At 36.8% G+C, this 15,277-nt stretch overlaps 1 protein-coding gene across 5 annotated transcripts in view; it reads right to left on the reverse strand.

The window, feature by feature from the left end:
* Positions 1–4,316: 4,316 nt before the first annotated feature.
* Positions 4,317–15,277, reverse strand: part of LOC136826622 (uncharacterized) — a 352,977-nt gene continuing 342,016 nt past the window's right edge. For all 5 annotated transcript variants that reach the window (XM_067083917.1, XM_067083915.1, XM_067083916.1 and 2 more), the window contains 3 exons: positions 9,640–9,688; positions 8,155–8,334; positions 4,317–7,859 (listed from right to left, as the gene is read on the reverse strand). In XM_067083917.1, the coding sequence (XP_066940018.1) occupies positions 5,357–7,859; positions 8,155–8,334; positions 9,640–9,688 (2,732 nt within the window). In that variant the 3' untranslated portion in view covers positions 4,317–5,356. The remainder of the gene's footprint in view (positions 7,860–8,154; positions 8,335–9,639; positions 9,689–15,277) is intronic.

The raw sequence follows: 15,277 nt of genomic DNA on the forward strand, positions 1-15,277 counted from the left end.
GTCGTCACGTCTCTCTCCCCCCCCTCTCTCTCTCTCTCTCTCCTTTCGATTCGTTAAATAGGTCATTATCAGATTACGAAAGTTGGAGACGTTTGGCTTCATTCGGTTCACTAAATGTAGTCTAGCCAGTAGCAGTTTGTTTTCCTTTTTTTTTTTAAATTATAAATGATGGCTTCAACTTCCATGTTTAACTTGGTCACCTACAAACATCTATACACTCTTACTGTCTTTTCCCTGTCTCTCAAATCCTTTAAGTTTACTGCCCTCTAGATTTGCTTGTACCCTCTCGAACCTTGATTTGTAATGGTTATACGTACTGGCATCTGCAAGTAAATTTAATTTATGAACTAAACATTGTTGGGCTACCGAGCAATATCAGTTACGGATCACTAGATTATCATTATTATTGACAAATTGTCGTCCTGCTTCAGTTTTAGACGTTGATGATCTAAAAGTTACTTTCATATTGTATTTTATGTGTGTGAGGAACAACTAAGTTAGACCTAATCTGTTAGCCTTTCCACTGGGAAAAGTTGAGGAACCATTGTTTTCGTAGACTTGAGGAGTGACGTGGTTATTGGCTTGGAAAGTAACATGGTACCGTGTGCATTTTTTTTATTTTCCTCAGTAACCTTTTGAAAACAGAGTAGCTGGTGGAGTCATCAGAGAGAGAGAGAGAGAGAGAGAGAGGTGGGGCGGGGCGGGGGGCGTTAAGGCGGATTCGTATAAACTCTACGACTATAGATTGGCCGCTTTCATCCCTTGCACCCAATCCACGGGTCACTGACCAATGGAACCCTTTTCATACTGGTTATGATTATTTTCTTGTTAAATATTTCATTTTTATCTTGACTTAAACCTTTCCTCTCTCTAGTATTTGATTAATGCTGTCAGAAAGTAACATATATTGTTTTGTAGAGTATCCTCATCATGCAGACGTGGATATTCAGCCATCTAATCAAGGTCTTTTGTTTTTCCAAAGCGGCGATGTCAATACGTTTCGAAATCTTTGCAGCAAAAGTGATTGTTCCAAATGGTTTCTCTCTTCCTTAAGTTGGTTATGAAGGTTTACGTTCTTGACCAAGATTCCCTACTTCGCAATCTTCTATTAGCTTAATCATTATCATATCAACTACGAACTCTCTCCCTTTACTTGTGTATTTGGTCTCTCGTTTCGTCAAACACCAGATCTCTCATTTTGTTGATGCCACGACGTCAGTACCAGAGGTTTTTCATTTCCTTTACTGTAAACCTGTGAGACGAGACATTATTCCTGGCGGTGACGACTGTGAGTTTCAAATTTTCTCTTCATCTTCATCATTTGATACCCAGCTGTGGATGTTTTATTTTCATAAATGATGAAAATGCATGGTTTATTTCTGTTATGCGGTTCACCAGAAAGGTGTAAAATAGCAAAACATTTGTAAGATGGCTCTGGTTTGTTTTTAAAAGATAATATTACCATGCAATATTTCCATTTAAAACTGGTTAATATTATCAAGTAATTTTTCCATTTGAAACTGATTAATATTATCATGCAAATTTTCCATTAAAACTGGTTAATTAAGTACCATTTGTCAATAATGTTTTTCTTTGATATGGTGTCATAATGGCCATTATAATTTGGGGACCCTGAGTATTACAAATCCCTTAAGAACTCGTTTGAAAACGGAAAGTGTTTACACACAGGAGATATGACAATTAATCAGAATATTATCCTTCTGGAACTTTCACCGGAAAAGGTAACTTCACGTTCAGGGGTTAAAAAAAAACAACAATTTTAATAACATGTTTATTCAGAGCCCTGGATCATTAAGTTACACAAATTAAGGTTACATAAAAAGTTTTCTATTCAATCATCGTAAACCTACTTTGGTTTCAGCTGACTTGAAACTATTAGTGGGAGAAAACGAGGACAAGTACATGTAGTCAGACCACCCTGTCTTTCGTCCATCCCATTTTCTTAAAAGAACTTTCTGTAAAGAAACAGAAAACTGGCGTCGCAAATGCACAGGATGAGCAGTGGCTTGTAAATCCAAACCACCCTCAGATGCCCAACAGATCATGGCAAATAGAACACACTCGGAGGACTTTCGATGAACGGTGAACGCTATAAGGCTGACAGAGGGTTTGATTGATTGTGTTTGTGTGTGGGGGGTTAATTCCAGACCCAGATTCTGACGATGATAGTCGACTTGAGGACGTTGTAGTTCGATAGTTACTTGCTGAGTCATCCCTAATAGCAGGGGAAATGTAATGGTGAAACATGCCTTCTTACCCGAGAACACAGGTCTTCTAATCCCTTCAACGATAGATAAATACGGAAGACCCGCTAAACGTTAGAAATTGTCTCGATGCCTCTCCTATGGCATTATGGAGCTAAGTAAATCTTAAGAAAAACATTCGGATGCAACACGTACATTCTGCTGGTTTTTAAAGCATGTTTATGTTGTGTATCCAATCTTGATTTCTCTGAAGAAATAGAGATGCCAGCATTACTCTGCTAAACTAAAAATAAACGGAATAAAACACTTTTCTTAGAACAATCAATGCTGAACATGTAGTCTTTCCGTCACTTTCAATTCACACAGACTAAACTTTGGAGAACAGAACACTTCACAGACTCTACTCAGACTACCGGTAACTGGAACAGAATGTTTCAGGATTTCCCTTATCACATTTTCAAGTTACATGGAATTGGTATACCGGTATTTCACAGTCATTTGCATGTTTCTGTTACACTTCACTTCTCTTGTGTAGCCTATAAAGAATTTTTGTTTATAATTGCACAGCAAATATGACGTTGAGGAACAATTCACAATTTAATGGCAGCATGAGAAAAAATCCACGATATTTGTCTTCTTTTACTTTAATAAGCCAGTGCGAATAAGGGCCTGGAATCGTTTGGGAGACGAATTCAAAAACACTCTCCAGCAAAGTATTCTTTTTTACTTGCATAAAATATTGGCTATGAATCAAGCAAATGAATCCTTCAAAATTACATATCAAAGTCATTGAAAACGAGAGATTAAGCTTTTGGACAGATAAATTTCCTCCTTATTTTAGATTACACAAACTCTGCAAGTTCTGAAATAACGAGGAAATTTGTTCCCTCTTGCACACGTGAATTGTGAACGTGCACTAATAATTATAAGGAATTTTCTTTTTAAAAGTCATATGTCACATTCGGAGGGGCAGAGTGGGGTAGGGGGTCAGGGTGAGGTTGAATGACATGGTTACGTAACAATACATTGACTAGTAGGGCTCACATCATTTCACCCAGTTTTATGCCATGCTGTCTTGTAAAGATAAAAGGAGCAAAATTAATTATTCTTATGCCTCAAAAAATAAAAGACCTGCAAACTTCAGCCTCAAAAGGACAATATCAGAGATCAGGTTCATTTATAAAATTCTAAACACTTCATCGCTTATACCTAGCAGCGGGCAGAGGCTCACAATAAAACTTGGTCACTTCACACAGGATGGTTAAGCCACAAAACGTCGCCACTTTGACATAGCAGCTAAAAACAATGACACTTGTAGTAACAACGTGTCAACTGTTCGTCCTTTAGCAGCAGCTGAAGCGGCTTACATAAAGCTCAAACGTAGCAAATTCACTTTTGCAACTGGTGAAGAGGCTAATCCATTTACAATAGGAAAACAACAGAACATCAATATTTTTTGCAAAATTTGAAGTTAGGAATTATATTTATATTAGGTATAAGGATAAAGCGACTTTTTCATGTCTCTTCGCTAAATGAAGTAAAGTCATGGGTATAGAGATATTGCAGATCACAGTAAACTAAGTTAAAAGATTTGTCGCTAGACGTGCTTTATTCACTTGTAGTACTGAATGTTTTTGTAAAAACTGTAAAATCTGGCGAAGGTAACGAAAATTTTCAGTTACCGAACGAGGTTGAGTAAAGAAGCAACATATATATATATATATATATATATATATATATATATATATATATATATATATATATATATATATACATACACATATATATGTATATACATACATATATATATATGTATATATATATATATATATATATATATATATATATATATATATATATATATATATATATATATATATATATATATGTATATACATACATATATATATATATATATATATATATATATATATATATATATATATATATATATATATATATATATATATATATATATATATATATATATATATATATATATATATATATATATATATAATGATCAGTTTTAAAGCTCATATATTCTTAAACAAATAAAAAACGTATTACAGAGCATCTGCGTTACGTACCAATTATGGAAAACAGCAACGTCGACGGACCTTCACCAATGTACCCGAAAGTGTGAAACAAAAAACTTAAAACTAATCTCGAGTATGTATTTACATAGCTTAAAGCTGTTTACCATTTTCCAGGCACTCTGGTACGTAGTTCCTAGTCAACTTAAATCAAATAATTCTATACAGGCGTAAATCTATATTCTCAAGCGTATCTTTACACGTGTACTGTATTATACAACAGTCTTTGAGTCACAAGATCACTGCGTATGACTATGGTAAAACAAGTATGAACACAACAGCCTCATAATTATTATACATATAATGCTTCGAATCTCACAAGGAGTCTCTTCCCAAGACCTGTTTATATGTAGGAAGCAATTCTGAAACACATTTGTCACTAGAGTTTTTACGCCAAGGTACAACTCCACTTTTTCCTACTTATCCACTTGTTTCCCAAAACAAATTTATGTATCAGTTCTTTCGTTTTCTTCGCACAGGTCTTTCGACAACAGTAAATGCGCCAGAAACTGGCTCCCATCCGTTTACCATGCACAAGTATTCCTTCAAACTGCCTGCATTTTTTCTTTCACGTAGACATTCCGAGAAGGTAGAATACCTTTGATACTTTGTTCACTTGGCGTTTGTTATGCTAAAGTTTCCAAGTAGGAATGACATTACTTCACAATAAAAATTTTTTTTCAAATTACATATACTCTACAGAATATAATTTTTTCAATAAAAAACTGTGGACACTTGCAAAAAGAGCATAAAACTGTTATTAGACGTAACATATCTAAAGATAAAAGGCCACTGACCTAACAGTTAGTCAGGATTTATATGTACTATGCACTGAAATGTGAAGTCAGTGGTATTCAGATTCCATTTTGGAAAAACAAGTTTCAAAGAAAACCTGTCCAAATGCAGTTTAACAATAACATATGTAGCCTAATATGCAGTTGATTGACAACATTTATGGTTTTCTTTAAATTTCAAAGCCATTCAGCTGTAGTCTGTACAGCAAAACATATGTTTCTGAGGTTAAGCAGATTCCCATTAACTATGAAGAGACGCTCTTCTTTCCAAAAAATTTCTACTTGCCGAGGTCATGTCAGCGGGTTTAAGCTTGAACATCTCCAAAGCCCTAGTGACTGCTCCCTCACATACCTCTCCCCAAGGAGGAGCAACGAACCCTCCAAGGGGCATTACGAGATTGAATGAATTTGACCTACAAAGGTGCAAGTGGGAAAACGGTGGGGGGTCGCTCGGTTGCATACTCATGGACCGTCCCTTCCGCCTCCAGGCCAGTGCAGCAGCATTTTCAGCATCCTGAGATTCTTGCGATTCAGTTGACTTGGAGGCAGAGTCTTCTTTGTCAGCCTCGCTGTTCTCGCTCAGCATACTACCGATGTCACTGCTCGTGGACACAGATCTAGCAAAGACACTTTTCTCGTCCTCTTCTTCTTCGTTAATGGCAGTAAGTTCTGGCATACTTTCGGAAGAAGACCTCTCGACCTTCTGGCTACATGATTCGATCTCCTTTTTTTCTTTGATGGGGTCTGCTTCTTGAACATGAATATCGTTATTATCATCAAGCATCTTGTTTGACTGCAATGGTTCATCTTCAGGTTGGCAGAAAGGCAACAAGGTTGACTCTAGGGTATCCGACGACGTGTCTGTTTCTCTTACAGTATGGTCAGATTCTACTGTCATAGTGCTGTCCATGCTTTCACTCCGACTGAATATCCCGTCGTCAACTGGCTCCTCAAGAGAGACATATGCTTCATCCATATCTGATCTCCTCTCACGATGCTCAGAGTTATCACTTGACGCCCCAACAGAATTTCTTTGCGATCGCAAAGGGCTGGCCGTGCCAGTGCTCTTTGATGTTGTTGGGTACTCGCTTAATTCCTTTACGCTTTCATATGACGAGGCTGGAGATCCTTCACTGCTCATTGAATTTGTTTTCTTAACACTCCTTTTTGATGGAGAAATACTTCTGGGCCTACTGACCATGCTACTGCTGGTGCTAGTATCGGTCATTTTACTTTTGCCGTTTTTATTTTTCTCTTTTTGCGGGTGCTTTTCCTCGCCAGAGTCCCTTCTCTTATGATTAGATCCTAGGCCCTTTCCTGAGCCCCGCCTTTCTGTTTTGTCCTGGCGTTCTTGTCTCTCCAACTTCTCTTGTTGTCTCTCGTGCCTCTCTTGTATCCTTTGTTCCACGTGGGATACTGAACCACGCCTTTTTCCGGGAGAGGGAGCCCTGCTGCTGCATGAGCCTTTGTCTGGGGGCTTTAATAACATGTTATCTGGCGCAGGTTCTGGCGATTTGGACAGTGGCTCTGATCTTTGTTTTTCTGTTTTTTGCTTCTCCTTTTCCTTCTTTCCTTTGCGTCTCCTATGGTTATCACGTTTCATACGTTCTGCCTTACTAATTTTTGGTGTTTTTGGCACTAGCTGGGAATCAGCCTGTCGACTGTGACGAGAACATCGTTTATCACACAGATTTGAGCCACGCCCACCTAACCCACTCCCTTTTAATCTGCTTTCTTGCCTGCTGCCATTTCGCCGCCCTTCGCCCTTTCTTCCCCTTGGTGGCGTACTGCGATGGCTGTTGACTGCTGTGTTATACCTAGTAATGAGGTTATTGTAATCTTCGTCATTAATTGAAAACCGAGAGTCAAAGATACTCTGCCGGTCACTGCATATATGTGAATCTGTGCCAACTTCATCAATTTTATCGATGGAGGCGAGACTTTTGTACAGACGGCCTGACACCCTGTCCTCGGCCAACATCGGAAGCATTGGTTGGAAGACACTACTACAGCTTTGGTAAAGGGAATCATCATTGTTTAGCCAGCTGAACACTGAAAGTGTTTCCTCTGAGTGAGAAAATGCTCGGAAGGCTAAAAGATCCTCTCTGGAACGTGACAGGGCTAAGCGGCCTTCGTTTAACCTTTCCCTTGACTTAGAAAGTAACTTCCTCTGGTTAGACATCTGCATTCTTTCGTAAAGGACTTCACGGGACTTAGACAGGCTTCTGGCACGGTCGAGCGATTGCCGAGATCCTCCTCGATATAAGGAATTCGTGGATGAATGGGTAGAATTGACAGCGGATGTCCTTTGGCTGCTGCTGTATGGATGAACAGGAGGAAGACCGATATCACGAGGGGAGGAACTCATAGGAGTAAGGATTGTGGGCGTGGCATTGTTAGGCGTCTGGATAGTTGGAGTCGTATTGCTTGGCGTCAAAGCTGACGGGGTGTTATTCAAAGAGCTACATGACCTGGTGTACTGACCAAAGCTACCCGCGGAACTGATATCTGAAAGAGCAGATATCAATGCAGGAGAATATATGGAAGCACTGTGTTCACCGGCACTGGAAGTGTAGATGCTTTGTGGTGTCACGAGGGAAGAGGAGGACGACGACGGTGGCGTTGGAGTTACCACCGGCGATGATATTGAGGATTTCTGTGTTGTTTGAGGCGGTATTTTCGCTTTACTGAGATCGGCCTTCATCCATGCATGTTCAAGGCATTCACGGGCACTCATTCTTAACCTGCCGAGAGAATTACCAAATATAAGTCAAGAAAAACAACCAATGCATTCTTTAAAATGTAGACGCAGATTAAAATAAAAAACTCAAACATTTCTGAACGTGTGCGTGATGAAATTAATAATTTAAAACTACCCAGAAACATCTAATTGGAATATGACTAAAACTCTTGTAAACATGTAACCATCGGTTTACAGGATATCCATATTAACAATCTTCAACCAAATGCTAAGATCTTAATATGTCTCATAATTTATTTCATGAAACTAATATTTATATTTATTGTTGTATTACTTACTGCGGATTTCGAATAAGGAGCTTTTTAATGAAGTCGATTGCCTCTGCTGAGATATCCTCGAAAAGCTCCTCTGGAAAGTCCAGCTCGCCAAGAGATATCTCTAAAAAGGTCTCCTGGTCTGTCTCTCCGCCGAAGGGCAAGAACCCCGTCAGTAAAACGTACGTTAGGACTCCCAAAGACCTGAAAGAGACAAAAAATAAAAATGCAGTAGTAAAAAATGATTATTTTCCATAACTCCAAGTAGTTTGATCTAAAACGGTAAATGTTAAAATTTTCATCATATTACGAGTCATTATAATGTTTGTGTGTAATTTGCTATTAAGGATTAATTATTACACAGGCACACAAATCTAACATTTATTTGAGGTAATAGCAGCAATAAAGAGCTTTACCCTATGTTTGCCAGTGAGTTTTTTCAATCTTGAAAATAAAAACACGATTACGCAAATCCGCGATCGCGTGACCAGCTTGGAGCTATGTACAGGGGTGTTTGACTAACATGCAGTCCACACGATATTTTTGGCAACAAATATTGATCTTATGATATTCTGTATTGACTTCGCCCTATTCATGCCCGCCTGAGAACTTTTTTCTCTGGAATTATGAAAAGAATTTTTAATGCTAGTTTTGAAACTTTAGCAAAGACTGTTGGAGATTTTATTAATTCTTTTCTTTTTATTGGTTTAAACAAATTCTTACTTTTATTCTGATGATGAAGACTGATTTTGGAAACCACAAAAGGTTTTCTTTTTCTAGCCAACATTTTTTTTGTGATGGAAGTGACTTTTCCCAACTGAAGCGGCTTTCGTACTGATATATAACTATTTTTGTTCCACAAAATGTTGGAATATATACTGTACAATTTATTGTGCAATATTTTTTCCTTATTTGTCTCTCGCGTGTCGGGATGCAGTTAATGAGAATTTTGTGGAATAAAGAAGTATGCGTTTTGAGTAAGATTCGTTGTCGTGCTTGTTTGTTTCCAAGCTTAATAGCTGCTTTTTCCTTGGAGATAAAATATATTTTTTCTTTATCACAAAATGATTCTTATTAAACAATATAGCTATCTATATCCTACAAAAGGAAGATTTGAGATTTTTCGTCTTCAAATCACAACACTCGAATTAACATAAATATAAAAGTGCCTGTCCCTACAAAAAAAACAGGTGTTATCACAAGAGATTTTTCTGTTATACAGTATACATTAATTCATATTTCATATTAGAAACGACGCGAAAAGATCTGATGCTGAGGAACGAAAAAAATAAAAAATAAAAAACAAGGCGTAGATATCTACTGACGTTCATATACTGTGCATTCTTGACTTTAAGTCGATATCAATATAAATATCTAATCTCTCTCTCTCTCTCTCTCTCTCTCTCTCACACACACACACACACACACACACACACACACACACACACACACACACACACACACACACACACACACTCAAATTGAAACAAAAGAATTTAAATAACTTACCACATATCAGTCTTCGTTGTAATGGGCTCGTATAGAATGATCTCTGGCGCTGAAATGGAAAAAAATTCATACATTACAAAGTTGGACAAAAATATATAAAGCAAAAGCACTGAATTTTATGCATCGCATTGACAGCCACAAAAGATTTTTATAGCTTCCAAGCACCGAGGTGATTCTTGTCATGGAAACTTGCGGACCTGGGGACCAAACGCCCATTACGATTTGGAAATTCCATGAAGCTAGAAAATATTTTTCAAGCAAATCTAAAAAGCTGGTACGTCAAAAAATTGTGTACACCAATAGACCTATCTAAACATTGTGTTAGCACAATAGTAGTAGTAATATTAGTAGCAATTACGCAAGTTTAGTAGGCATTTTTTTAAATGTCGTACTTTATGATAATGCTGTTTACAAATTCTCATAATTTTTTTTAACTATCTTGAAAAGATTTTTCAAATCTAAGGTTAAATTTTGTCCTTACACTGGATGCAAGTTCACCCTGGTTCGTGTATCTGAAGCTTGCAACAATATAAAATCCTCGAAAATGTTATCAACCATTTCAGCGAGAATGAAAAACAAATCTGTTTATGAACAACAATCATATTGTATTAAAAAATGAGACTAAAAGTAATAGAATGACGTGCAAATGGATGAATCTATAGCAAAGGTTCAGTGGAATGCACTAAAGTTACTTGGCAATTGTTGTAAATTTAAGTCAACTCAACGATGAAATATAACAAAGGGGAATTACACTGTCCAGGGCAGTCCTGTCAAACTTGGATTGATCACGTTGTTTCTATTTAGGTATTATGGATATCAAAATCGCATTTAATTGAAAAACGTGTTCTTTCTTAGTATGAGGAAATACTTCAATATAGGTCAAATATAACCATTTATCCTAAGTCAATTGTCTCGCCTGTCAATAAGATTGCATGATGGGACCCGTAAATTAAACATGGTATTTGAAATCCGTAGACTTTCAACAGCCACTTCGATTTCATTCTGAAAACCTTGAGATTATCTACTGTAGCTTCAAAGACTTCACTACTATCCATCGACCACTGCCACGTGATATTCCTATGTGCAGTTTCCCTCAACACACTTTTCTGCCCCGATCTTCATTCTTCACTGTCTTCCGTCTAACACCCTCCAGCATGACGTCTATCATCCAACTAATCTTTTCATAAATTACTTTCCCCTATCCTCTCAACAACCAATGCTGCTTTATGAAGTCGCTGCGCTTCAGTTATCTACCTTCTAGCTACCTGTGCCATGCATATGCCTTTACCATAATGTCTCTTATCTTTTATACATCGATTAGTAAATCTTCCTTCAATCTTTCCTTATTCCTCACCTTTTCTCTTACTGTTGTTTTCTAATCCTGCTTATGTTTTTGACATTTTAATTTAATAACTCCTAATTTCCATATTTCTCTTCCTCTCTGTCTAGCCCTTTTTAATTCCTCCTGCACCCTAATTTTTTTCCCATTTATCCAAGTGCTGATACTTCTTTTTATCAGCTGTCAATCTTCCTCAGTCGTTCTTATATATATATATATATATATATATATATATATATATATATATATATATATATATATATATATATATATATATATATATATACACACACACACACACACACACACACACACACACACATATATATATATATATATATATATATATATATATATATATATATATATATATATATATATATATATATATATCATTCCTTTTATTTAACCTTTCCTTCTACAATGATACTTTAATTCTGTCCTCATATGTGGCCTCATTCTCCCTTCTACTCTTTCCCCCATTAATGTAAACCTGAAATGCTTCCACATTTTCCAGTTCTTCATTGGAGGGGTGGGTAGAGCTCTCGGCTAGCACGCTGTTGGCCCAGCGTTCGACTCTCCGACCGGCCAATGAAGAATTAGAGGAATTTATTTCTGGTGATAGAAATTCATTTCTCGTCATAATGTGGTTCGGATTCCACAATAAGCTGTAGGTCCCGTTGCTAGGTAACCAGTTGGTTCTTAGCCACGTGAAATAAATCTAATCCTTCGGGTCAGCCCTAGGAGAGCCGTTTAATCAGCTCAGTGGTCTGGTTAAACTAGGATATACTCCACACTTTCCAGAGTTTTCTATAGTGTAAAGATCCATCTATATATACCTTTCCATCTAATTTTTATTCTATTACTTCCTCACACCCTCCATCTCCTTTCTTTCTGTTCTATTCAGTTTCATATCCATTTTAGATTTCCTTCTTTTCATAATCCGTCTTTCGTAACAAAGTATCAGTCTATCTTGCATCATCCTTTTATCTAGTTCTCTCACCTGTAAGTATTCTCTCTCTCTCTCTCTTGCCCGGTTACCCATTAAGTTCCGCTTCGTGTGAAGCACCTGATCAACCCAGAGAATGAATCATCCAGGGAGCCTCCCTGTCCCTACCCTCAGGTACCCCTTAAGCAACGCCACCGCCTACGTTATCGCGCGCACTCTCTCTGTCTCTCTCTAGCAACGCTTTATTTCCATTTATTTACGGCAACTAAATTTATATTTACTTAAATGGTATGTTGTAAGGAATCCCATATTCAATAAAATGACATGTCAAGTGCGCATCCACATGATAACGAAAATCCTTCCTAAAGTGCATTTTCTTTTTTTCGCGTCAGTTCCCTCAGTTCCCTATCATCAGCATCATCTTGATAAAAGGTTGAACAGCGATGGTGATCCGCTAATTTTAAAGGCCGAGGGTTCTGATTCCGCTTAAGGAATTTCTTTGATTTCACGCTAGAGCCTCTGACTGCCTCTTTGCTTCTGTGATTTCCTCCAGCACCAACTTGCATCTTTATATGCACTTGAAAGTTCACTTGTGTTTTTTTATACAAGCATATATCTGATTGGAAGGCCAATAGGATAGGCAAATTATGTTTGCTTCCAGGCCAAGCATAAAGTGCATTAAGGAGGAGAAAAATAGGGCATACTCCCAAGGATAACAATTAAGGTGGACTCGTCCCTAAACTACACGCATGCGTTATGAGTACTTAGCCTATATAGAAAATTACGCGTATCTAGCTAGTATTTCGTAAAGTCATATACTGTACATCTTAGTAGACAAAGAAACAATGATACACTAGACCAGGCACGATCTAAAGAGCCACTAATTTAGTATTATCAATATTATCGTACATCCCGATAATGCATATGGATGTACATTTAAACATAAATTGTTGCTTTCTGATGATTTGTTACCCTAAAAAAATATCAACTGGTATTGCAAACTGCGAGAGGTATTAAATAAACTGCTCTTCCTTTGTATTTCCAATTCTACTAAATTTTTCTCCTTAAGAGTCGGATCTCTTTACCCAAGGAGGCAAGACCTTCAACCCCTTCCCTATACAGTTAAAAGGGATCGGCGTCCCTTCCTTTCAATTTTGCCAGTTGGTTGGCGCCTCTCTGTTGTTGAATGTAGTTGTTGGTTTATCTCGGATACTATAATTTTTTTTTAATGCCTTAAAAGCCTGGTTGTAACCATCTAAACAGCGTTCTCAAATCTTGTTCCGCTACCAAGACCTTACAGTTTTGAGTTGCAGTTTCCTTGCTTGAGGCGGCATTCATTTTATTTCTATCTATATGGTCATGTATTAATTTACTGCTCTCTATATATATATCTATATCTCTATATATATATATATATATATATATATATATATATATATATATATATATATATATATATATATATATATATATATATATATATATATATATATATATATATATAAATTTCATAGGTTATGTTAAATTGTATTCGGTGTTAAGTGCAATATATATAATGCATGTATATGTATTTATAGCAATGATAATAAACTGTAAGACGAGAATTAATTTTACTGATTAACGGAGAGTGCGAACTACGGCCCATGGAAATAGAATAAGCGGATTTCGTCCTGTAGTCCATTTGCATAACCCTAGGACACCGTGTTTGAATAGGAAAATTTCCAGTCCTTCAAACTGTTTGTATTATTCCAACCATTAAAAAAAATTATGTTTAAAAAGTACGTGAATCTTCCCTTGTTTGTTAATAGCACTTCAATTTTGTTTCTTTATAGTACGAGTATATCTCAAGGCCTAGGCCACTCAACCAAAAGAGTACCTGACGAATCTTGATACAACAAGTCTCTCTCTCTCTCTCTCTCTCTCTCTCTCTCTCTCTCTCTCTCTCTCTCTCTCTCTCTCTCTCTCTCTCTCTCTCTCTATATATATATATATATATATATATATATATATATATATATATATATATATATATATATATATATATATATATATATATATATACAAACATATACACACACATGTGTGTATATATATGTAATCGGGATAAAACCCAAAACTAACCCTTTAAGTTAGTCCTAATTTTAAAAATTATGTGATTGGCTGAAATATTCAAGTGATTTCCAGAAGCAATCTATATCAAGAGGCATAAGATAATTTCGACTTATTGAAAAAAAAGACTACCACAATTGCTATCATTACTCTGCCGATAACAATAATAATAATAAAAATCCAAACCTGATCAAGTGACAATCAATTAAACATCCCTCAATCCAATATTCTACTCGACGAAATCCAAATGAAGAACATACTCGTATATGTGAGGCTGCTGGAGCCCAAGACCGCAAAATGCTGACATGAACTGTCACTCTGCACATATGAAAAAGTCTCCGAAACAGAAAAGCGTAAAAGTTAATCACTAGAAAATTACATAGGAATGGAACCAACGGTAATTTTTCGCTCTGACCCACTACCCCAATCTCCTAATAATTGCACAGTTCGCTCTTCATCAATATAGTTCACGTAGCCATATAAGGGCACTGATTGGCACGATATGAAGTAGCCACTAGTGGGGCAGAAATTTAGGAAGGGGAGGAACAGGACAGTGAGTTGGATTGCGACCGAAGGGTTAATAGAAATTGGACTAAGGTAGGTTAAAGGGAATAAGACAAAATGAAACAGAGTGAAGACAAGAGAGAGAGAGAGAGAGAGAGAGAGAGAGAGAGAGAGAGAGAGAGAGAGAGAGAGAGAGAGAGAGATAAAGTAAAACTGAATAAAATAATGAGGGGGAAGGAGGCGGAGGGGCACAAATGTACATGTGAGTAAAGACAAAAAATGTTGACAAAGTGAAGCAGAGTAAAAAGAAGAATGAGGGAGCTGAATTACAAAGTATAAAGAACAAAAGAGGAGGATAAAAAACAATGATCGAATCGACTAAAGAAACGAAAGATGACGTGGAACTGAATTAAAAGAACAGAAAGACCACTACACAAAGAACTGACATATTACTTAAGAAATACTAGTCCCTTACCGGCACCGACTAACTATCACCGAAGAATTGCTGAGGAAGACACCATTATCGGTCTTGTAAAGGTAAATAAAAGCTAATCCCCCACTGGCAATTATTTTTTTTTTAGTATGAAGATTATGGTCAAGATCACAAGGTCACTAACCCTGGTATCACTGAGAGCGCTTCATTGGTGGAGTATGCGAACCAAATACGAACTTTCTATCTCTTATGGAACAAAATTTATGACCAAGGTTAAGCTATGTACAAAATCTATGGAATTTGG

Source organism: Macrobrachium rosenbergii, chromosome 41 (genome assembly GCF_040412425.1).
Source record: "Macrobrachium rosenbergii isolate ZJJX-2024 chromosome 41, ASM4041242v1, whole genome shotgun sequence".
NCBI classification, from domain to species: domain Eukaryota; kingdom Metazoa; phylum Arthropoda; class Malacostraca; order Decapoda; family Palaemonidae; genus Macrobrachium; species Macrobrachium rosenbergii.